This window comes from Rhinatrema bivittatum, chromosome 4, assembly GCF_901001135.1.
Source record: "Rhinatrema bivittatum chromosome 4, aRhiBiv1.1, whole genome shotgun sequence".
NCBI classification, from domain to species: domain Eukaryota; kingdom Metazoa; phylum Chordata; class Amphibia; order Gymnophiona; family Rhinatrematidae; genus Rhinatrema; species Rhinatrema bivittatum.
This window is the reverse complement of record NC_042618.1, coordinates 74,060,889-74,085,268: the sequence shown is the minus strand read 5'-3', so window position 1 is coordinate 74,085,268 and position 24,380 is coordinate 74,060,889. Positions and strand designations below refer to the sequence as shown.

The window sequence follows — 24,380 nt, the reverse complement described above, 5'->3', positions numbered from 1 at the left end:
ATGCTATCCATCAAAACTTAAAGTTTGATGGCTATAAGATGATTAACATTGTTTAAAAGTGATAGTTTGTTGCCCTAGAATTGAATATATATGTGGGATCTTGGAAGTAGTAACTGTTTGTATGCATTAGTAGATGTGAATTATAATGGCTTTTTGTGCATTAGTGGAATGACAAGTTATAATTATTAGATAAGAAATTTTTGGGAATTTGTAGTAAGATTTTTTTTTATTTAGGACAGTGTGAAGTAAAGTGGATCTAGAGTCCAATATTCAAAACCATTTAACCTGATAACTTTGATTTATTTGGATAAATGTTATGAATAATTCTGTGCTCCTAATCATGTTTATTTTTTTGGGGGGGGGGGGGTGTATTCTGGGTGGTGTGGAAGGGGTTGGATTGATGTGGGGAGGGCCCTGCTTTACTAAAAATTTTTTTACATTTGGCTGGGGAGGGGGAGGGGAAAGCTGGGGAGAGGGGAGGGGAGCTTTTTGGGCCTATAGTCCTGCAACAACTTCCATGATTTTTTTTACTGTTTAGGGGGGCTCTTCGCTGTCCAACAGTTGTTTTTCATGGGGGTGGGGATTGGGCCAATAGGCCCATTCCATTTTTTTAAAATTGGGAATCACTCTTTAATCAGCCATATTCTTTGAATATGGCCAGTTAAGTTTAAAGTGTTGGAAACCCTTACCTGGATAACTTTGAAACCAACCAGTGATATTCAGATATGGCGGTTAGGTTTCAAGGTTATCTGGATAGGTATACCCGGATAATTTTGTTAGAGAATATTCAGCAAGACATATATCCCACTGAATATCCTGAATGACTTATCCGATGTATTTTTTTAAATAGACCTCTCTAATTATGGCAGCTTTTTTTTTTTAATAATTAAATTTGTTTATAAATCACTCTTAAACCACATAGGGACCAGTCACTAAGCTTCATGCTAAGACCTGTTAACATGAAAGTGCTAAATTGTTTAGCATGCATATTAAACTTGCATAATGCTATTGAGAGTCTGCGATCACAAAATTGTACTGTGCATGCTAAGTTTTATTCACAATTTTGGCAAATACTGATTGAGCGTTATTTAGCACACAAACAGTGCTGTTTTCTCTCAACTTCTCCTCTGGAGAAATAAAAACAGAGAAATTGTAGGCTGGCACATTCTCTGGCTGTCAGTGCTTGAGGAGAGCAACTGGATTTGGGTGTGGAGGCATAAAATCAGGTGGCAGAGAATGTGGTTTGGGATGTGTGCTGTCTGCAATGCCTCCTGCTTCATGTTTCCTCTACCATTTTCCTTCCTATTTTGTCTTCTGCTGTCTTTGTGAGAGTGAGTGTCTCTCTATTGGTCTTTGTCTTGCGTGTTGTGCATGTCCGTGTTAGGATTTTCAAGAGAGGCGTGACAGTGTGTTGCGTCTGTCGGTCTTCGACGGCTTTGCCCCGCCTATACCTCTCTACTTGCGGCTCCTCCCGCTCACTTGGATTGATGGCCGCCATGGCATCTGCTTGCTGACCTCTCCAGTGTCCCCGGGTCAGCTATGGTGCTGCCTCCTGCCATTCTCCTTCAAGGTACCTCTAGGGCGCATGCGTGCGCGCCGCCCTCATCTTTATTTTCACGTTGGCGCGAACCTCAGGGGCGTCCCCATGTTCTGACATCACGACTCCAGGGTATATCTTCCTACTTCATTTGCTAGTTCGCTGAGTTAGCAACCGGAGCTCTTATGGATGGGATTCGCTCTCCGTTCCTAAGCTACTCTGCCACTCCAGCTCTACTGGAACTCTTATTACCCTTCGGTGTCACTAACGGGGTACCCACTCCTCGGGGGCCTCTCTGCTTCTTTCAGGTGCTATCAGGAAACTGGTACTCGCTCCTCGAGGGCCCATGTTCCCTGTGTCGCTGCCTGCAACCTCTAACCTTTTACTTGGAAGAACTAACTACAGTCACCATCTGTGAGTACAGAAACATCTCTCTCTCTACAGTACTGCTTCACCGGAATCAGGTACTCGCTCCTTGAGGGCCTGTCCTCTGCTCCGGTGCCAGACCTCTCGTCTAGTGGAATATCTGCTACTGCTAGTGAGTACAAAGCTACTGAGTCTCTCTGCTCTAAGGGATCAGGTACTCGCTCCTCGAGGGCCTGCTCTCCCTGTCTCTGAGCTCTCCTATTCTCCTTGGGACTCTGAATGCTATTCTACTGTGTGCTCATAACTCTCAGTCTCTTTCCACTACAGCACTGCCTCAAGAGGATCCGTTTCCAGCGTTCTGTGAGAGATGCGCCCAGCTGGGCTCTACAACCACTACTCACTACTGCCACCTCTGGTGGTTCCATATACTTTTTAAATAAAGATTCAGTTCTGTGTTTGTTTGTCCGGAGTTTAGCCTGACACTGTGGTCCCTCACGGGACTGCCCCCCGTAGGCGTGGTCAGCTGCCACAGTGTCCAAGGATCCACCCAAACACCAATAACCATAACAGATTGCTAACTCCATGGATCCGGCTCAGCTCAAAGCCTTGCAGGCCATTCCAGACCTGGCCCGGTGCGTTGCTGAACAACAAGACGCATTGGAGAAATTAACCACTACGTTTCATCAGCTGCACGCACAGAAGAATCAAGGTTCTATATCCAGCAACGAAGGTCAGTAACCTGAAGTAACTATAAAGATTATCGTGCCTCTTGCTGCTCCAGTACGTTTTTCTGGAGAGATTCACAGAACAAGAGGATTCTTAAACCAGTGTTGTATGCATTTTGCATTGCAACCTACTCATTTCCCACAGCCTACACCAAGACTACTTATATTCTATCCTACCTGGATGGAAGGGCTCTGACTTGGGCTTCCTCGCTGTGGGAACGCAAAGACCCTAAACTTCAGGATATTGATGGATTTATGGACTTGTTTCAATCCGTTTTTGATGATCCTGCCCGGTACACTGTTGCTGGTTCTACATTGGTGGACCTGAAGCAAGGCAACCGGCCCCTGGCTGATTTCGCTATAGAGTTCAAGACTCTTGCGACTGAACTACATTGGGACCCTAGATGCCTGAAAACTCTCTTCTTCAAAGGTTTGGATTTCCGCTTGAAGGACGAGCTGGCTGCTCATGAAACACCTGACTTGCTGGATGAGCTAATGGCCTTGGCTACTAGAATTGATCACCGGCTTCGTGATAAGGTGCTAGAGCTCAATCCTTGAAAAGGACCTGTTCAGAAGGATGTTCATGCTAAGCCTGCACTCAGGATGGTTCCATTGACTCCCGTTGCCAGTGAGGAAGAACCGATGCAACTTGGTCGCGGACACCTGACACCCAAAGAGAGAAGACTTCGGAAGAGGAATGGATTCTGCATGTACTGTGGACAAGCTGGTCATGCAGTCCAAACATTCCTGATATGTCCAGGAAATAAACAGGCCTAAGTCCTGTGGGAGAACTCTTCTTAGGCCTCACTATGCCCTCTCCTCCGCTCTCTCTCCCTGTCTCTCTGATCTGCGGACTGTTGAAGTTTCAGACTCTTGCCCTAGTGGACTCAGGGGCAGGAGGTAATTTTAATCTTCAACGTTTAGAGGAACACTTGAGGATTCCCCTCACCACTATGAAGACTCCACTACTCTTATCATCTATACATGGGGAGCCCTTACCGGGTGCTATTACCTGTTATACCGAACTGGTATCCCTCTGCACCAGCGCCCTCCATATCGAACTGATTTCCTTCTTTGTGTTAGAGAAGGCCATGCATCCTATCATTCTGGGGTTACCCTGGTTGTAGTTGCATATGCTGCAATTTAATTGGGTCATGTTAGAACTCTCTCGTTGGGGCCCAGAATGCCATGGCAAATGCCTAAAGGAGGTTACTCCTGTTCTCTGTATGCCTACTACTCCAGTGATGCCAGGACTGCCGTATCAGTATGCATCATTTCATGATGTGTTCTCCAAAGAAACAGCTGACATCCTTCTGCCACATAGAACTTATGACTGTGTCATAAGGCTGAAACCTATTGCTGAACCTCCTAAAGGATGTGTCTACCCCCTGTCGGTGGTGGAGAATAAAGCCATGTTGGAGTATATTGAGGGGAATTTGCAAAAGGGTTTCATTAGACCATCTAAGTCTCCTGCGGGCACAGGCTTCTTCTTCGAGGGGAAAAAGGACGGTACACTGTGTCCTTGTATCAACTATCGAGGTCTGAACAAGATCACGATTAAAGACCGATACCCCTTACCTCTGATCTCAGAGCTGTTTGATTAACTGTAAGGGGCCAAGATATTCTCAAAACTTGACCTGAAGGGAGCCTATAACTTGGTTCGCATTCGCGAAGGCAATGAGTGGAAACCAGCTTTCAACACTCGAGACGGCCATTTCAAATATATGGTGATGCCTTTTGGCCTGTGCAATACCCCCACCGTGTTTCAGAACATGATGAACGACATTCTGCGGGACCTTCTGTACAAATGTGTCATTGTCTACCTAGATGACATCTTGATCTTTTCACAAGATATGCCTACTCATCTAGCAGATGTCAAACAAGTATTACTGAGACTTCGAGAACACCGTCTCTATGCCAAATTATCGAAATGTGAGTTTCACAAGGAATCTGTGCCTTTTCTTGGCTACATCGTATCAAAACAAGGCTTCCAGATGGATCTCCAAAAATTAGAGCGTATCAAGAACTGGTCTCAACCTACCAGTCTGAAGGCCCTGAGACGATGTTTGGGGTTTACAAATTATTATAGAAGCTTTATAAAGAACTATTCTTCTTTAACAGTGCCCTTAACTGCGATGACACGGAAAGAGGCCAACGCTTCAAAGTGGTCTGCGGAGGCCATTTCCGCGTTTGAGAAATTAAAGACTGCCTTTTCCTCAGAGCCATGTCTGTGTTACCCGGACCCCAACAGACCCTTCATCGTGGAGGTTGACACTTCAGATGTTGGAGTAGGGGCCGTGTTGAGCCAAACTGGAGATTCTAAAACCTTACATCCCTTCTCCTTTTTCTCGCGGTGCTTTTCTCCTGCAGAGAAGAACTATGGGATCGGAGATAAAGAGCTCCTGGCTATTAAGATGGCATTCGAGGAATGGCGGCCTTTGCTCAAAGGCGCTCAACATCAAATTACCATATTCTCAGACCATAAGAATCTAGAGTATCTCCGCCATGCGCAATGTCTTAACCACAGACAAGCCAGATGGTCCTTGTTTTTTAATCGCTTAGGTAGTAAAACCCCTTGCTAACTCGATGTGTTAGCAAATTCTAAGACCTTAAATATCCGTCACGGGTGACGTCATCTTCGGGGGATGCCCCCGAGGTTCGCGCCATCGCCGGTACTTCAGTCGGGGCCGCGTGTGCACCCCTAGGCCTCCAGGAAACATGGCGGTTAGCAGCGTGGAGCTGGTCTGGGGCTGCCGGAGGACCTCGGCAGAGGAACGCCGCGGCAGCCAATCTTCCCGCGGGCAAAGAGGGAGGCGCCATAGAGGTGAGAAGGGCGGAGAGAGGGCGTCAGGAACCGATGGACACAACATGTATTTCAACCTGGTGACAAAGCCTGATTGTCAACCAAGCACATGAGACTAAAGTTACCTTTGACTCGATTTGCTCCACACTATGCTGGACCGTTTCCAATTCTCTGACGTCTTGGCAACATTACGTACATTCTGAAGCTACCGCCTGGATTGAAAATCCACAACGCATTCCATGTTTCACTTTTGAAACCTTTCATTCTCAGTAAGTTCTCACCCAAGTCTCCAGAACCAACTTCTATTACCACAGAAGAAGACCTTGAATATAAGGCTGAAGCTATTCTGGATGTAAGAAGACATGGCAAAACTTGGGAATACCATCTATCTTGGGAAGGTTATGGCCCCGAAGAAAATTCTTGGGAGCCGATGGCAAATTTATTTATTTTTGAATTCTTATATCCTGGACAAAGAGATCCTGGACAAATATCCTGGACAAAGAGATGCTTCTTCAATTTCATCAGATGCATCCTCACAAACCGAATCCTGGTAAAAGGGCTGGAGGCCGTCCTTTGAAGGGGGGTATTGTTGCATCCGTCGGTCTTTGACAGCTTCACACCACCTATACCTCTCTACTTGCGGCTCCTCCCGCTCACCTTGGACTGATGGCCGCTGTGGCGTCTGCTTGCCGACCTCTCTGGTATCCCTGGACCGGCTAAGGTGCTGCCTCCCGCTATTCTCCTTCAAGGTACCTCTAGGGCGCGCGGGCGCTCGCCGCCCTCATCTTTATTTTCATGTTGGCGCAAACCTCAGAGGCATCCCTCTGTTCTGACGTCATGAATCCAGGGTATATCTGCCTACTTCATTTGCTAGCTTGTTGAGTTAGCAACCGGAACTCTTACGGATGGGATTCGCTCTCCGTTCCTAAGCTACTCTACTGGAACTCTTACTACCCTTCGGGGTCACTAATTGGATACCCGCTCCTTGGGGGCCTCTCTGCTTCTTTCAGGTGCTATCAGGAAACCGGTACTCGCCCCTCGAGGGCCCATGTTCCCTGTGTCGCTGCCTGCAACCTCAACCTTCTACTTGGAAGAACTAACTACAGTCACCATCTGTGAGTACAGAAACATCTCTCTCTATAGTACTGCTTCACCGGAATCAGGTACTCGCTCCTCGAGGGCCTGCCCTCTGCTCTGGTGCCAGACCTCTTGTCTAGAGGAATATCTGCTACTGCTAGTGAGTACAATGCTACTGAGTCTCTCTGCTCTAAGGGATCAGGTACTCGCTCCTCGAGGGCCTGCTCTCCCTGTCTCGGAGCTCTTCTATTCTCCTTGGGACTCTGAATGCTATTCTTTTGTGTGCTCATAATTCTCAGTCTCTTTTCCACTACAGCACTGCCTACAGAGGATCCGCTGTTCCAGCGTCCTGTGAGAGACCTGCCCAGCCGGGCTCTACAACCACTACTCACTACTGCCACCTCTGGTGGTTCCATATATTGTTTAAATAAAGATTCAGTTCTGTGTTTGTCTGTCTGGAGTTTAGCCTGACACTGTGGTCCCTCACGGGACTGCTCCCAGTAGGCGTGGTCAGCTGCCACAGTGTCCAAGGATCCACCCAAACACCAATAACCATAACACAGTGCTTGAGATTGGAGAGAATGGAGTATGGCAGGGAGTGCATGATTGTCTGTCTGGATGCATAGGCGTACTAGAAGTACGAGTGCTGAGAGTGTGAATAGGAGGCTGAGTGGGGAAAAAGCTGGTGCTAGCATTTTTGCTCCCTCCAGCAATGTAAACTTAAAAAAGTGACACCTATCTCCTAAACCCAGGGCAGGTACAAGCATATTAAGTGCCCTAGGCATTTTTATTTAAGCAAGCAAATTATTAATTTTGTCAGGAAGGTAGATGATTAAGACCAGAGCAGCATGTAAGTTTCAATGCAGAGATTTATGTGTTGTGTGTGTTTATTCTGTGCGTTTCAAATTTTTATGACTTTTTAAGTACATCGCTTAGATTCATGTTAAGCAATTCATAAATTTTAATAAAGATAAATCTTACAGCCTTGTGCCACTCTCTTCAAACACAATTAAAAATTATGCATTTAAAATAACAGATCTTACATGAAATGGACATTTAAAGTACAGTCTTGGGGCAAGATGGCCGCCAGGTAGGATGCCAAGAAGTGAGCTCCGCGGCGTTTTTCCTGTTCGATCTGAATTCCGAAAAAATATGCCCCATACGAAACGCAAGGGGAAGGTTCGGGGGATCGTAACAAGTTCCCCGAGCATAGACCCCTCCCAGCCGCGGATTGAAGGCTTCTTGGCGGGAGCAAGCGGGACGCCAAGCGGGCTGGTCGCTGGTGTAGAGCCTGCGGAACGAGCAGACTCACCCCTGACCCCGGATGTGACGCTAAGCCCTGGTGAGCCAGTGAGGCCGGAGCGCCCGAGGAGCACAGCTGATTCTGTGCCTGAAGAGCCCCAGGGCATTTGGAACCTAGCGCTTTGGGAACCTACTTCGGGGGACCTGGGAGAGGAAGGTGCAAGTATGCACACCCCCCAGAGAGAACCGGCGAGTGAGATATCGGAGAGAGGGGCCAGAGGAGAGGAGAGGCCCCGAACTGCGGTTGGAACCTCGGAGAATATCAGACCGGCACTGCTGCAAGAGAGGGGTGAGTCAGCTAAAGAAATCCCCAAATTGGAAATAAATGTTGGAAAACCAGAGGATGTGACTCTTGGGAAAGTGTGGTATGCTCTAAAAGCAATAGACACTGCTTTAAAGTCAATTGCCCATTCGATGTCTGACATAGAAATGAAAACCCAAGGAAATGCCACTAGGATTGGGACTATGGAAGAACAAATAAAGCTTCAGGAAGAAAACGTTAAGAATATGGACTATTTGCAAAAGAATTTGGTGAAATCAGAAAGCGCCATGGGAAAAAGATTGGAAAAACTGGAAAATAGTTCTAGAATGTTAAATCTGAGAGTAATAAATTTCCCTGTGGTGAGATTAATTTCCCCAATAGATTTATTTAAAACATACATGAAAGAAATTCTAAAGATTCCTGAGACTGCATTTCCAGTATGCACTAGAGCATATTATATGTCTCAAAGAGTCCCTCAGGAAGAGCAAAATATACCACCTCTGGATATTTCAGACATACTGGAATTATCCGTAGAGACAGAGGTCAAAGAAAGGAAAGTAATGTTAATATCATTTGCCTTTTTATCAGATCGTAACTTTATAATGAAAAGGTTCTTTAGGAATAGAACTGCTCTGTTTTACGGAGCAAAACTATGGATTTACCCCGATATAGTTAAATGTACTCAACAACGAAGGAAGGAATTCCTAATTATGAAACAAAGGGTACTTAATTTAGGTGCCCGGTTTATATTAAAATTTCCCTGTAAGTGCTGTATAAGTTACAAAGGGAATAACTATGTTTTCTTTGACCCTATCCAATTGAGGGATTTCTTGGTAGGACACCCTGTAGAAAATCTTGCAGAGTAACTGACTAAATTTAAGTGCTTTGCTCCCCTACCTAATTCCTATTTACGTGTATTAAATTACATCTACTTTCGTTCATTTTTCTTACTTGCCCCGAATTCTTATATTTAGGAATGTATATGGAAGGTAATTTGATTCTTAAACAGATTCATGTGTTATATTATATTATGCTGTATTCCAGAATATGTACCGTATTTCATTAATGAATAATTTCATGATGTAATTTTGTGAAAATTTTGAAAACAGAAAAAAAAAAAAAAAAAAAAAGTACAGTCTTCTGACTTACAACAATTTGTGTATTATATTTATATGCACTGTTATGGTGTCAACCAGAAAATCCAGCACAAAAAGATGCTTGGAATGCATATGGTATTAGGCCTACTGTAATGCTTGTTGGGTATGGGCTTGGTCCTCAAAGCCATGAGTAATCTTAATTACAATTACAATAGTCAACTTCCCATACCAAAACAGCACTAACTGCCAGCATTCAAAAAGTAGCAACCATACCTATGAAATGGCAATACTATAAATTTTACATCATGCCCTAAAACACTAATACACCTCCTATTAAGAACTCAGAACAAGCCAGACTGCTATAGATCCTTAACTACATGTCAGCAGAATACTTCACCTTGGTCACAAATGCAGAGCAATGACACACTCACCAAATACAGAATAAAGAGACCATAAAGTATAAATGGAAACGTAGATACAAACTGAACTGGAAACCTCAACAGGCCAGACTCTGTATGCTGTACATCAGTGGAAAAACAGATTCACTATTCCTCATAAACCATCAAACAATAAAATCAAGAAATATACAGTAAATCAATAATGGTGAAACCATACTAATAAAAAGAATTAATATTTCAAAACAGCTGGCAAATAAAATATCCAATCATTAAAATCTCATTGGAAAATGTATTAAAATTTTTATAACACCTATACAATATTTCAAAACAGCAGACATGTCAAATAATAACCAACAATTCAAACAAATAAGGATAAAAACAAATCTCCTGTGCTCCTTACCTGGGAACTTTTGATATCCAGATACCCTGAAATTGTAATGAATTAGTGAGTGTGTAGGGGTGCACAAACATTTTCCTCTCTCTCTCTCACACATTATGCACATTCTAACACACATGTTCATTCTCACACACATGCACCCTCTCCTCCCTGGACCCGCATTCACACACACTCTCCATTTCTCTCACTCACATATGCTCTCCCTCACACACCATCCTTCTCATATATGCTCATTCTCACTTGTACACACGCTCTCTCATAAACTCATTCATACATGTGCGCTGTTACTCATGCCCTCACTCGAACATGCGTGCTCTCATTTTCTCTCACACACACACACACACAGACATGCACACTCTAGCTCTCTCTCTCTCATGCATGCTCGTCCTCTCTTCTTTGACCATTGGCAGAGGCCCCAGGGGCCTGTTCAACTTCATCTGCCAGCAGGATAGGCTCTACAATGGCTGACCTTTTAGAAGGGTGAAGGGCCCAGTTTAAATCAGCCAGAGGGAGCAGAGTCCTGCACCCATGATTGGAAAGGAGAAGGCATTTCCCTCCTCAAGATCTGAGATTGTGCTTTCTTTCCCTTTCCAAAAAAGACTATCAAGCCCTTTGCCCTTTCCCTTTCAACCAAGACACCAGCAATTGCAGTTGGCATACCCAGTAGTGCCAGGCCTGGGTGGGATGTGCCTGATGGCAGAGGTAATGAGAGTGAGAAAGAGCCAATAGAGTGGTGTTCGTGCTGAAGAGGGAAGAGGTGTGCAACAGCAGTCAAAATAAGCAAATAGAATGTTACATATTATAAGGAAAGGAATGGAAAATTAAAATTGTGGAGGAGTAGCCTACTGGTTAGAGCAGAGGGCTGGGAAACTAGCTACTCCTTGTAACCTTGTACCAGTCACTTTGCCCTCCATTGCCTTAGTTATAAACTTAGGCCTAGATTCATCAAATTGCTATAAATTCCACGGGAACGTGATGTGTTAGTGGATATAAAAAAGGGGGGCATGGTTAGGAAAAGTTCTTAAATACTGCATCATGTAGGTAAATTTCATAACCTGCGATAAAATCTTACATCACGGGACAAAGTATTGCGGTGTAGCACGTCGTGCATTCAAACCAGGAAATACTTGCAAAATTCTGGCTGGCATGCGCCGAGCGGGTTTTAAAAGCTGACAGAGTATGCACATATCTCCCACTATGCGCACATGTGAAAAAAAATACAGAAAAGGGGGCAGGATGTAGGAATGTGGGAGGAGGCCAATAGATGTGTGCATATATACTTACACGCACAAGCGTGTGCCAGGGTCCCCTGCCTCGTAACTTTACTACTGCTATGGATGGCATGCATGTCATAAAAGAAAAAAATCTAGGATAGTCAGCGGGCTATTACAGGTTGGGGATAACAGGGAGAAAGGAAGACATTTAAACTAGGAGGTTAGGAAGTCCTATCCCTCACCTGGGCGAACTAGGAACAAACTGGTGAAACTCGCAATGGTGTCAGCAGTGTCTCTTATGCACTCCAAAGGCTATTCAGAAAAATAAACAAACATTTTCAATTATCACCTTCTCGTTTCCTCTCAAACACCCCCCCCCCCCCCAGCAGCCCAGAACACATTCATGTGAAATTCTATCCCATCCTTAAAATACCCCCACTTAGGTGGTGGAAGTGGGATTTGTATGCACATGTGCGTATCTATTTCAAATAATGGGGCAGATTTTCAAAGGGGTACGCACATAGGATACGCGCGTATCCCCCGAAAACCTGCCCCAAGCTCCCCCTGCGCGCGCCGAGCCTATGTTGCATAGGCTGCCGGCGCACGCAAAGCCCCGGGATGTGCATAAGTCCCGGGGCTTTCCTGGGGGGCGTGTTGGGGGCATGTCATGGCTGATGAGTCATAGGGGGCATTCTGGGGGGCGGGGCTGCGGGCATGGTTCTGGCCCGGGGCATGGCTACGGCTTCCGGACCAGCCCCCGGACCGGAACTTGGCGCGCCAGCAGCCGGCCTGATGCGCGCAGGCGTAACTTTTCGAACAAAGGTAGGGGGGTGGGTTAGGGAGGGGAAGGGAGGGGAAGGTGTGGGGGGTGGGGGGGGAAGGAAAGTTCCCTCCGAGGCTGCTCTGATTTCGGAGCAGCCTTGGAGGGAACGGAGGCAGGCTGTGCGGCTCGGCGCGCGCAGGCTGCCAATTTTGCGCAGCCTTGCGCGCACCGACCCCAGATTTTTAAAGATACGTGCGGCTACACACGTATCTATTAAAATCCAGCGTACTTTTGTTTGCGCTGGTCACGCGAACAAAAGTACGCGCAGGCGTAGTTTTTAAAAATCTACCCCAATATACGCGTCCAGCCTGTTATACCATGCGAGCGTATACACGCATATGTAATAGAATGGCCGTGACCATTATAACATAGGCGCATATATGTACGAATGGTATAACAGGCTGAAAGGGTATACATATGTGCCTTATTTGAAATGGATGCGCTCATGTGTGCGCAAATCCCGCTTCCATTGCTTATGTGGCCCAGTGAAGCAGCCAGTATTCCACTACTAGTATACTTCCCCCTAACATTAAAGATTTAGGAAGTCAAAGCATGTAAGAAAAGGTGGGGTTTTTTTTGACCCAGCATGGCTATGTAGGTATGTGTCAGAAAAGCCCTTATTTTATCACTCGGAATAATACCCGCGATAACAGCCACTATGACATGATATAAACTGTTTTTCTCCTCTACCGCACAAAAAAAAGGTGTAGTTAAATCCAACATTAAATCCTACGTTAGTGTGCTTTATTTTACCATGTAGTACAGTAGGAGTCCCTCATTTGCATAATTTTCTAACTTTTGCATACCGTACTCATGATCACGCGTTTATCGTGCATTAGACCCCTTTTATCGCATCATAAGGCCCTAACCTGGTTTGATGAATGACCCTGTTAGATTGTGAGCCCTCTGGGGATAGGGAAATACCTACAGTACCTGAACGATATCTTGCTTTGAAATATTAAAAAGTGGAATAGAAATCAAATAAATAAATGAAAAAAGGAAGATATAATACTTCTGTATCAATCCATGGTGCTATTATATCTTCCTTTTTTCATTTATTTATTTGATTTCTATTAACAAATTAAAATCCGGGGTCGGCTCGCGCAAGGCTGCGCAAAATCGGCAGCCTGCACGCGCCGAGTCGCGCAGCCTGCCTCCGTTCCCTCCGAAGCCGCTCCGAAATCAGAGCGGCCTCGGAGGGAACTTTCCTTCCACCCCCCCGCACCTTCCCCTCCCTTCCCCTACCTAATATATAGATGAGGATTAAGTAAAGAATGATCAACAAACTCTGGTCGGCAGTAATAACTCCAATATAGTAACATCTAAAGGAAGGTATCAGCAAGCCTGACGGCGAGTCCTGCTGTGATAAGCTAGAACCGCCCAGACAGCTCAATCATCCACCTTCACATTTAAACAAAAACAAAATTTCTAGAAACATATCTTGCAGTGAAAGTGTACAAATAAGAATTAATATCAATACATATATCACATAAGATAAAGAAATACACAAAAGCCCACAAAATTGAAGGGGGGAAGGGCCTCAATCAAATACATTTCCAAAAAAGCAAGAAAAGAATGGGACAGCTCACTGACTCACCGACCCATAATTTTATAGAAGATAATACCCAAATTTAGCCAAGAAATGCAGAACATCAAATTGTGTAGTATCAAAAGGAACCTTGCCAGATATAAAAAAACATCAAATAGCTAGGTTCGAAAAAAACGTAGTTAACAGTAAGGTATCTAACTAAATATTTTGCTGGATACTTTAAGTAGAACATAGCACCAATCTGTAATACTTTGGGTTTTAACAATAAAATTGTCTTGACTGAGTGGCATGAGCCACATCAGGAAAAATTATAATTTTACAGTGATAAAACAATTCATCTTTGTGTTTTAAAGAACAGTTTCATAATCCAGGCTTTATCAGGTTCCAAAACCAAATTAACCACTAATGTTGCAACATTAATATGACCTTCACCAGAGTCTTCTAGAAAAGCTGTTACATTTCCAGTATCAGGGGAGTAGATGAAACACTTCTAACACTGTGAGTTTTCGGGAATGGTTATTAAACCTTTCCAATAGTACTAGAATTATGGGACACTCCATGAAGTTAATAGGTAGCGAATTTAATACAAATTGGAGAAAATATTTTTTTCTCTCTGTATACAATTAAACTGTGGAATTTTTTGCCAGATGATGTGGTGAAAGCAGTTAGCCTACCTGGGTTTAAAAAGGGTTTAGACAAGTTGCTGGAGGAAAAGTCCATAAACCACTGTTAACCTTGTAGACTTGGGAAGGCCACTGCATATCCCTGATGATAAGCAAGAAGGATTGGACCTATTCTTTGGGGTCCTACCGGGCACTTGTGACCTGGATTAGCCACTATTGGAGAAAGGATGCTAGGCTTGATGTACCTTTTTGGTCTGACCAAGTATGACATTTATGTACTTAAATAGTAGAGGTAGGATTAGGAGGAAGATTATAGTGAAGTCAGAGTTAGAGGAAGGCAGAAAGAGTCCAGTGTTAAGGCACTGTAGGCAGAGGATGGAGGGGAACATGAGACAACAGGAGAAAGTGGAGGCAGGGGAGGACAGAAGGAGATAGCAGGAAGGCCCAACTAGCATGCTGGAGGAGGAGCTAAAGAAGAAAGGCCTAATCACGGGTACTGATGATGCCAGGGCATGTATGCAGATGCTGTAGTACAGCAGACAGGAGAAAGATAAGATCCAGCTATGTGTTCTAGGCAATTACAGCATCCTGTTCAGTAAAGATTCAACACTGAAGTCTCTGGCTGAGGAGGAGTACATCTATTAAGCGATAGCAGTAGAAGTTAGCAGCTTAGGATTGACATCAAGAACCATCAAGAAAATTGGACACTGATACCAGGACTGCAAACATGCTAGGAGAAGATAACTAGGAAATGGCAACACCAGACCAAAATGGGGGGCAGTAGGCCTTCATTTTACTGGCCGACCAGACTGGAGGAAAGGTTTTGTGCCATCATGGAACCAGAAGACATCTTCAGGATTATGGAAGGCCTGGATACCCTGAGAAATTGGAGGGAATGGTTGAGTTTTATGTTCCTGAAATGGTGCCATCAAACTCCATATTTGGCATGCCAGCCCTGGAGAAGATAGCTTTGAGCTAGAGATACCAGTAGTTTTTGCCATTGGAGGCATCCCCTAATAGTCCCCTAGCATGGAGGAGTAACCTAATGGAGCATGTAGATGTTGAAAAGGGTGGAGGAGAGTGATGATCCTTGAGGTACGCCGTGTGAAAGGGGGAGTTGTTTTGATTCCTTGTTGTTGAGGATTACTTTGTAGGTTCTGTTTGATAGGTATGGGTTGAACCATTTGATTGTGGTGCCATCTAGACCGATTTCACTTAGTCTGGTGATGAGGGTGTTGTGGTTGACAGTTTTGAATGAGGCGGAAATGTCAAGAAATATAAGAAGGTAGGATTGGCCGGCATCAAGACCTCTGAGTGCTGAGTCGGTGAAGGAAAGTAGGAGTGTTTCGGTGCTGAGTGTTTTTCTGAATCCGTGTTGGGATGGGTAGAGTATTTTATGGTTTTCCAGATGTTCGGAGAGTTGGTGGTTTACTGTTTTTTTTGAGGATTTTTGAGATAAAGGAGAGGTTTGATATGGGTCTGAAGTTGGTGGGGTCGGTGGGGTCCAGGTGTGTTTTTTTGAGTATTGGTTTGTTGATAGCACATTTAAGGGCATCTGGGAAGTTTCCTTATTCTAGAGATATGTTGATGATATCCGCTATTGGTTTGGCTATGATTTCTGGGATTAGTTTTAGTATTTTGATTGGAATAGGGTCAAGGGGGTGAGAAGCTGGGTTGATTTTTTTTATGATGGTTATTATTTCGGTGGAGGCTATGGGTTCAAAGAAATGTGGCCATTCCTACAAAGCTAGCAGTAAAGCTAGCTTTGTAGGAATGGCCACATTTCTTGGAAGGGGCCAGACACCCTGAGACTATCTACATGGATCACAAAAACCTGGAACATTTTGTGCAAACTCAACAACTGAACCTACAACAAGCCCAATGGTCACTGTTTTTCAACCTGTTTGACTTTGAACTCAGATACCGCCCAGCTGAGAAAAACCATTAGGCTGAAGCCCTCTCTTGCTCCTTTGATCCAGTAGGATCTCTGGATCCCTCACAATTTATCGACTCTGCAAGGATTGTGGCTGCTGCCACAGTGACAGTTATCCCTGGGAAGACTGTTGTTCCTCAATGTCTATGTCAGAAGGTTCTTCAGTGGGCCCATGATTCCTGTCTGGTGGGACACCCTGGCATTACCCAAACCCTGGAGCTAATTTCTCACCATTACTAGTGGCCTTAGATGAAGACCTACGTGAAGTGATACATAAAGCTCTGTCTCACATGTGCCATGAACATGAGCTCTCAAACTCAACCTTGGGGAATGTTACAGCCACTGCCAGCCCTCAAGGAACCCTGGACCCACTTGGCCACTGACTTTGTTGCTGGCCTTACCCTCTCACGTGGCAACACCATTATAACGGTCCTTATTTGGGAATGTGAGAACTATTTATTTTAATTCTACAATATTGTAATATATATGTGTTTGTTTAGTATAAGATGTATCTGGGGATTTATTATTAATAAAGTATATTGTGAAATATTCAGGCACCAGTTATTTGTTTGCTAATCTGTTGGGTGCCTGTTTGATATACTTTCCTCTGTTATATTAGCTCAGTAGAACCAAAATACAACAGTTAAAAGCAGACAGCCTCTACTGTAACCGTTTAGAATTTAAAGAAGCTTGTGTGTGTGTGTGTGTGAGATTGTGTGTGATCTAATGAAATAAACAGTTAATGAAAAGTGAGACAGAGTTTTAGCCACCTTGCTTAATATTTGCATATTCTAATCTGGAAATTCTGCTATTGTTGTCTCTCCACAGGTTGCAGTGTTACTGATGGATACTCAGGGAACTTTTGATAGCCAATCAACACTGAGAGATTCAGCCACTGTGTTTGCACTTAGTACTATGATCAGCTCAATCCAGGTAACAATAGCAAGAGATGGTGAGTTGTACCTTTTTTTTTTTTTGGATATTACTTCTCAACTAGTCTTCAGGACACACTCATCCAGTTTGGTTTTCAGGATATCCATAGTGAATCAAAGGCTGAGGAGATATCCAAATATATAGATATTACATAATTTCCTGAATCGATTTACTGAAGAGCATAATCATTAAGCGCAAACAAAACTGTTTCTGTGCTTTGATATTGTCTAAACCCACCTTGGTTCTCATGAAGTATACTGTTCTTATCCAAAGATTCCTTAAGTTGTTTAAAAACTGCCCTTTCCAAAACCTTTCCAAGTGAAATTAAATTAGAAATAGGCCTGTAATCACAACACTGATCAGAGGAATGTTTCCCTTTTTTTAGAACCGGGCGAACCTGAGACCTTTTAAGTCTATTGGGAACTATACCTTCAGACATCAAGAAAGTCACTAAGTTAAACCAAATAATCTGAGAACTCATCTTTCAATAAAGAAAAAATCCATGATGGACATGGACATGGATCCAGGGCACAGTAGGAGTTCTTAAACTCATTCAGTATATCCTCTATTTCTTTTCTCAAAATAGGCTCAGATATAGCCCACTTTGTCCTGTTGTTATCACTACTTCCATAACTATCTCTCATCTTTTCACTTTGCACCCTAGACAAGACGGTACCTGACTTCATAATAATATAGTCCATGAAATCTTGAGATGTAAAACTGTGCTCCAATTTTTTTTCTTTTTTCAAAGAACTTAATGAGGCCATTAATAATGCTAAATAGTTCCTTTGGGCAAATTATGGAGAATAATTTTGTGGAACAGAAAGCCTTATGGGCAATGTTCACCTGGGCCCTATAATCCTTCCGTATGGTCTGTTAAGATATAATTTGCTTTGTTGTTGGTGCCCTACGCCATCTATGCTCAGCTCTTCTAACTATCCTTTTTTTTTTCACACAAATCCCTATTGTACCATGGAACTTTCCTAATATTAACTTTAACCACTTTACTCTGTATGGGAGCAATTTTATTTGAAACTTCCCCCAAGGTATCAAGAAAGGAAGTGGTAAAGGACTCAGATTCAAAAACCACCTTCTCTCTTAGGTTTAAGATCAAATAGGGATAACTATCTTCATTTATTGAAGGTCTAACCTCTTTAACAACTACTGCCTCTCCAGCAGCTGCTAGGTCATAAGAACCTAAGAAATTGCCATGCTGGGTCAGACCAAGGGTCCATCAAGCCCAGCATCCTGTTTCCAACAGAGGCCAAACCAGGCCACAAGAACCTGGCAAGTACCCAAACACCATTAAGATCCCATGCTACTGATGCAATTAATAGCAGAGGCCATTCCCTAAATCAGCTTGATTAATAGCAGTTAATGGACTTCTCCTCCAAGAACTTATCCAAACCTTTTTTGAACCCAGCTACACTAACTGCACTAACCACATCCTCTAGCAACAAATTCCAGAGCTTAATTGTGCATTGAGTGAAAAATAATTTTCTCCATTTAGTCTTAAATATTCTACTTGCTAACTTCATGGAATGTCCCCTAGTCCTTCTATTTTCCGAAAGTGTAAATAGCCGATTCTCATCTACTCGTTTAAGACCTCTCATGATTTTAAAGACCTCTATCATATCCCCCCTCAGCCGTCTCTTCTCCAAGCTGAACAGCCCTAACCTCTTCAGCCTTTCCTCATAGGGGAGTTGTTCCATCCCTTTTATCATTTTGGTTGCCCTTCTCTGTACCTTCTCCATCGCAACTATATATTTTTTGAGATGCGGCGACCGGAATTGTACACAGTATTCAAGGTGCGGTCTCACCATGGAGCGATACAAAGGCATTATGACATTTTCCGTTCTATTAACCATTCCCTTCCTAATAATTCCTAACATTCTGTTTGCTTTTTTGACTGCTGCAGCACACTGAGCCAACGATTTCAAAGTATTATCCACTATGATGCCTAGATCTTTTTCCTAACATCGTGTAACTACAGCAAGGGTTATTTTTCCCTATATGCAACACCTTGCACTTGTCCACATTAAATTTCATCTGCCATTTGGATACTCAATCTTCCAGTCTTGCAAGGTCCTCCTGTAATGTATCACAATCCGTTTGTGATTTAACTACTCTGAATAATTTTGTATCATCTGCAAATTTGATAACCTCACTCGTCATATTCCTTTCCAGATCATTTATAAATATATTGAAAAGCACCGGTCCAAGTACAGATCCCTGAGGCACTCCACTGTTTACCCTTTTCCACTGAGAAAATTGACCATTTAATCCTATCTTCTGTTTCCTGTCTTGGCATCGGTTTTCATAACCGGCCGTCTGCCAGTAATGAAAATGGTCACCAATAAAGGGGCCGTTTTCATTACTGGCAGACGGCCAGTGTTGTGAGTAGAGCTAGGTGGTGGTTTGGATTAGAGAATCAGGCAGAGAGGTGACTTTTCCATGGCACAATTGATCAGGTCTGAAGGCTCCCTTATTGGGGAAATGCTGCCCTAGGCTCTGCTCTGCCTTCCTACTCCTAGTTGGGGGGGCGGTACCAGAAGTGATCCATACTGCCGGCTTCCTCCACAGCTTAAGAAAAATAAAAATTAAGCCCTGGCCAAGACTATATGCATCACTGCTGCAGCCGAGATTAGGGAAAGCCTGGTCCACGACAGCACAGTTCTGTGGCGCCAGTGCAGTCAGGGCATCAGGAACCCTAGGAAAACCTTACAGCCTTGCATCCTGTATGTAAGTGAATGGAAGGATGGGGTTGTTTTTTTGCCTTGTAGTCAGGATTACACAAACACACTAAGAAGTGTCTTCCGCAAGACTGGTCCTTACTGCTAATACATACCCTCCAGCTCCAGCCACATCCTCCGCACACACAATTAAAAATTGTGCATTTGTAATAAGATTTTACATGAAAAATGTGCATTCATAGTACAATCTTCTGAAGTAAAAATACTATAACATGTTTACTATATTTACATGCACTGCTGTGGTGCCAACCAGAAAACCCTGCAAAAAAGTAAAAAGACACTTGGAATCCATATGGTATTATGCCTATTGTAACATACATTGGGTGTGGGCTTGACCCTCAGAAAGCCAAGAGTAAACTAAATTACAATTACAATGTATTAAACTTCCCATATCAAAACAGCACTAACTGCCAACACTCAAATAATAACCCTACCCATGAAAAGACAACCCTACAAATATTACACCGGACCTTAAAACATCAATATACTTCCAATTAGGAAAAAAGAACTAGCCAAGTTGCTACAGAACCCAGGACAGAAATTACACGCTAGCGGAATACCTCACTTCAGTTTGACATGGGCAAAACACAGATCCTCACCAAATACAAATAAAAAGACCATAAAGTATAAATAGAAACATACAGAAACAAACTGAACCACGGCAAGCCAACAATCAGGCCGATACAGTAAAGTGAGCGGGAAAACGGGCACTCAGTGTTGACTGAATCATGCTCCCTCTCTCACACACACAAGCAGGCACACAGTAACATGTTGCCTCTCACACATATGCACATAGAACCATGCTTCTTCTCTCATACACATGCACACAGAACCATGCTCCATCTCTTTCTCTCATTCAGGCATACTGAACCATGCTCCCTCTCTCACCCACACACAGGCAGGCACACAGAACCATGCTGCCTCGCTCTCTCACACACACACACACACACACACACACACACACACACACACACACACACAGAGAACAATACTCCATCTCTCTCTCTTTCAGGCACACACACACAGGCAAGCACACAGAACCATGCTGCCTCACACACACACACACACACACACACACACACAGGCAGGCACACAGAACCATGCTGCCTCTCACACATATGCACATAGAACCATGCTTCTTCTCTCATACACATGCACACAGAACCATGCTCCATCTCTTTCTCTCATTCAGGCATACTGAACCATGCTCCCTCTCTCACCCATACACAGGCAGGCACACAGAACCATGCTGTCTCTCTCTCACACACACACACACACACACACACACACAGAACAATACTCCATCTCTCTCTCTTTCAGGCACACACACACAGGCAGGCACACAGAACCATGCTGCCTCACACACACACACACACACACACACACAGGCAGGCACACAGAACCATGCTGCCTCTCTCTCACACACACACACACACAGGCAGGCACACAGAACCATGCTGCCTCTCACATACGCACACACACACACACACACACACACACAGAACAATACTCCATCTCTCTCTCTTTCAGGCACACTGAACCATACTGCCTTTCTTGCACACACACACACAGAGAACCATGCTCCCTCTCTCACACACACACAGGCAGGCACACAGAACCATGCTGCCTCTCACACACACACACACACACACACAGAAAAATACTCCATCTCTCTCTCTTTCAGGCACACTGAACCATACTGCCTCTCTCGCACACACACGTACAGAACCATGCACCCTCTCTCACACACACACACAGGCAGGCACACAGAACCATGCTGCCTCTCACACACACACACACACACACACACACACCACACAGGCAGGCACACAGACCCATGCTGCCTCTCTCTCACACACACACACAGAACAATACTCCATCTCTCTCTCTTTCAGGCACACTGAACCATACTGCCTCTCTCACACACACACGCACAGAACCATGCTCCCTCTCTCACACACACACAAGCAGGCACACAGAACCATGCTGCCTCTCACATGCACACACACACAGGCAGGCACACAGAACCATGCTGCCTCTCTCTCACACACACACACACACACACACAGGCAAGCACACAGAACCATGCTGCCTCTCTCTCACACACACACACACACACACACACACACACACAGAACAATACTCCATCTCTCTCTCTTTCAGGCACACTGAACCATACTGCCTCTCTCGCACACACACGCACAGAACCATGCTCCCTCTCTCATGATTGTGCCTCTGCATTTTCTTTGCTCTACTGGCAGCCTGCAGGCTCGTCCTTTCTTTGGCTCCGTGGGCCTGTGATCTGGCGGAGGCTGCAGCTTTACTCTATCTTTGGCTCCCTCTGACTTTTGACTTTGGCGGCAGCCCGTGGCTTCACTCTTTCTTTGGTTCCACTAGCTTCGACTCCAACAGCAGCCTGCAGCTTTCCTCTATCTTTGGCCCCGGCGGCTTCGACTCCAGCGGTGGCCCATGGCTTCACTTCTTGGGCACTGCCAGCCTGGGCTCCGGCGGTGGCCTACAGCTTCTGAGGCAGGATGAAAGGGGAAGCATTGCAAATGTATGCTGCTGCCGTCTTGGGTGGGGGCCGGGCCACCTGAGGAGAGTGGAGAGCATGTCACAGCCCATGCTGCTGCGGCACTGGTTAAGGAGAGGGGGAGAGCAGGTCCCACACTGCCATGGTCATTCCCACACTGAAAATTAAAAGCGTCTCGCTTGCCAAGAAGAGTTGCAGGCTGGTATTAGGCCTAGCGGTTCCGGGGCTGCTGTGACCAACACTAAACCACGTGATTGGCTGGCCCAGCCCACCAGGGCTACCAAAATGATAAGGGGAATGGAACAACTTCCCTACGGGGAAAGACTAAAGAGGTTAGGACTTTTCAGCTTGGAGAATAGACGACTGAGGGGGGATATGATAGAGGTGTTTAAAATCATGAGAGGTCTAGAACGGGTAGATGTGAATCGGTTATTTACTCTTTCGGATAGTAGAAAGACTAGGGGGCACTCCATGAAGTTAGCATGGGGCACATTTAAAACTAATCGGAAAAAGTTCTTTTTTACTCAACGCACAATTAAACTCTGGAATTTGTTACCAGAGGATGTGGTTAGTGCAGTTAGTGTAGCTGTGTTTAAAAAAGGATTGGATAAGTTCTTGGAAGAGAAGTCCATTACCTGCTATTAAGTTCACTTAGAGAATAGCCACTGCCATTAGCAATGGTTACATGGAATAGACTTAGTTTTTGGGTACTTGCCAGGTTCTTATGGCCTGGATTGGCCACTGTTGGAAACAGGATGCTGGGCTTGATGGACCCTTGGTCTGACCCAGTATGGCATTTTCTTATGTTCTTCTTATGTTCTTATGTTAAAGCCCTGGTAGGCCAAGCTGCCCCTGCTTTCACAGCTTATTAAAATTCAGCTACTGCTACTATATATAGTAAGTAATCTGATTATAATTTCAGTGTACTACAACATAATTTAAGGAAATCAATTCAAATACTTAACATGCAAATATTTGTTTCAATATAATTTCAAATCAGCTAAAATACCCTTTTTTTTTTTTCTTTTTTTTTTAAATGAAGGTATATAACTTATCACAGAATGTTCAAGAAGATGATCTTCAGCACTTACAGGTAATTCTTCTCTGCTGCTTCCTTTGTGGTCCTGAGCTGTTGCATTGCTGTTTCTGGGCTGTCTGGTGCCAGTCTGACCAGGAAATACAAAATTATATTGGCAGGATGAAATTTTCCTCTTATCAGCCATCATTCAGTAACTCCACTGCACTGTTGATCTTTAAGCTTCTGAATGATCACTCATGCGTTTGGGCTAATGCGATTTTAAAATTTTATACACCAACTAGAATCTTGCATTCATCCCTTTTCTACGTATTGCACGACTTCATACTATCCTATCTGTGAGAGTGTTTTTTCAGTTGCTGGACCAACTTTTTCGAAATCACTCTCTATTGAGCTCAGACAAAGTGACTCATTTAAGAATTTTAGAAAAGAAATTAAAACCTTTCTTTTTAAGTTGGCTTACTTTTAAGTTAACTTATTTTTATTATTTAAATGCATTTTTATTTCATTTAATTATTACTGTTTTATATTATTTATGAATTGGTTGTTTTGCTTATTTTCATTTTTTCCTGATTTGTGAGTTGTAACAAGTTATCCCTCTGTCTTAGTGTTTATTCATTTTAAGATTATCTATTGACTGTTTTAGTTTATTTTATGATTATGTATGTAAAGCTGTTCATCGCCTAGGCCTTTTGTGTTAGGCGATTCAGAAATCTTAATAAATGTAAATATGTCAGACTGCAGCATAGTAGTGTATTTGAGAATTGTCAATATCACTATAAAAGTCCGACTGTTATCCCCACCTCAATGGAAAGCTCAGTTTGAAATAAAAAACAAAACAGGAGTGGAAAGTTCCATGCTGTTTCAGTCTCATTTATTTATTTATTTATTTAGAGTTTTTATATACCGACCTTCTCGATATACATAATCGAATCAGGTCGGTTTCCATAAAACAAAACTTTCGCAAGTAAGGCGTTACATTAAACAATAAAACAGAGTATTGAACTAAGGCGTACAGC

General features: G+C 43.8%; 1 protein-coding gene across 2 annotated transcripts in view; it reads left to right on the top strand.

Annotated features, from left to right (window-relative positions):
* Nucleotides 1-24,380, top strand: part of ATL1 (atlastin GTPase 1) — a 137,109-nt gene that overhangs the window by 19,689 nt on the left and 93,040 nt on the right. For both annotated transcript variants that reach the window (XM_029598348.1, XM_029598350.1), the window contains exons 4-5: nt 16,935-17,039; nt 23,368-23,418. In XM_029598348.1, the coding sequence (XP_029454208.1) occupies nt 16,935-17,039; nt 23,368-23,418 (156 nt within the window). The remainder of the gene's footprint in view (nt 1-16,934; nt 17,040-23,367; nt 23,419-24,380) is intronic.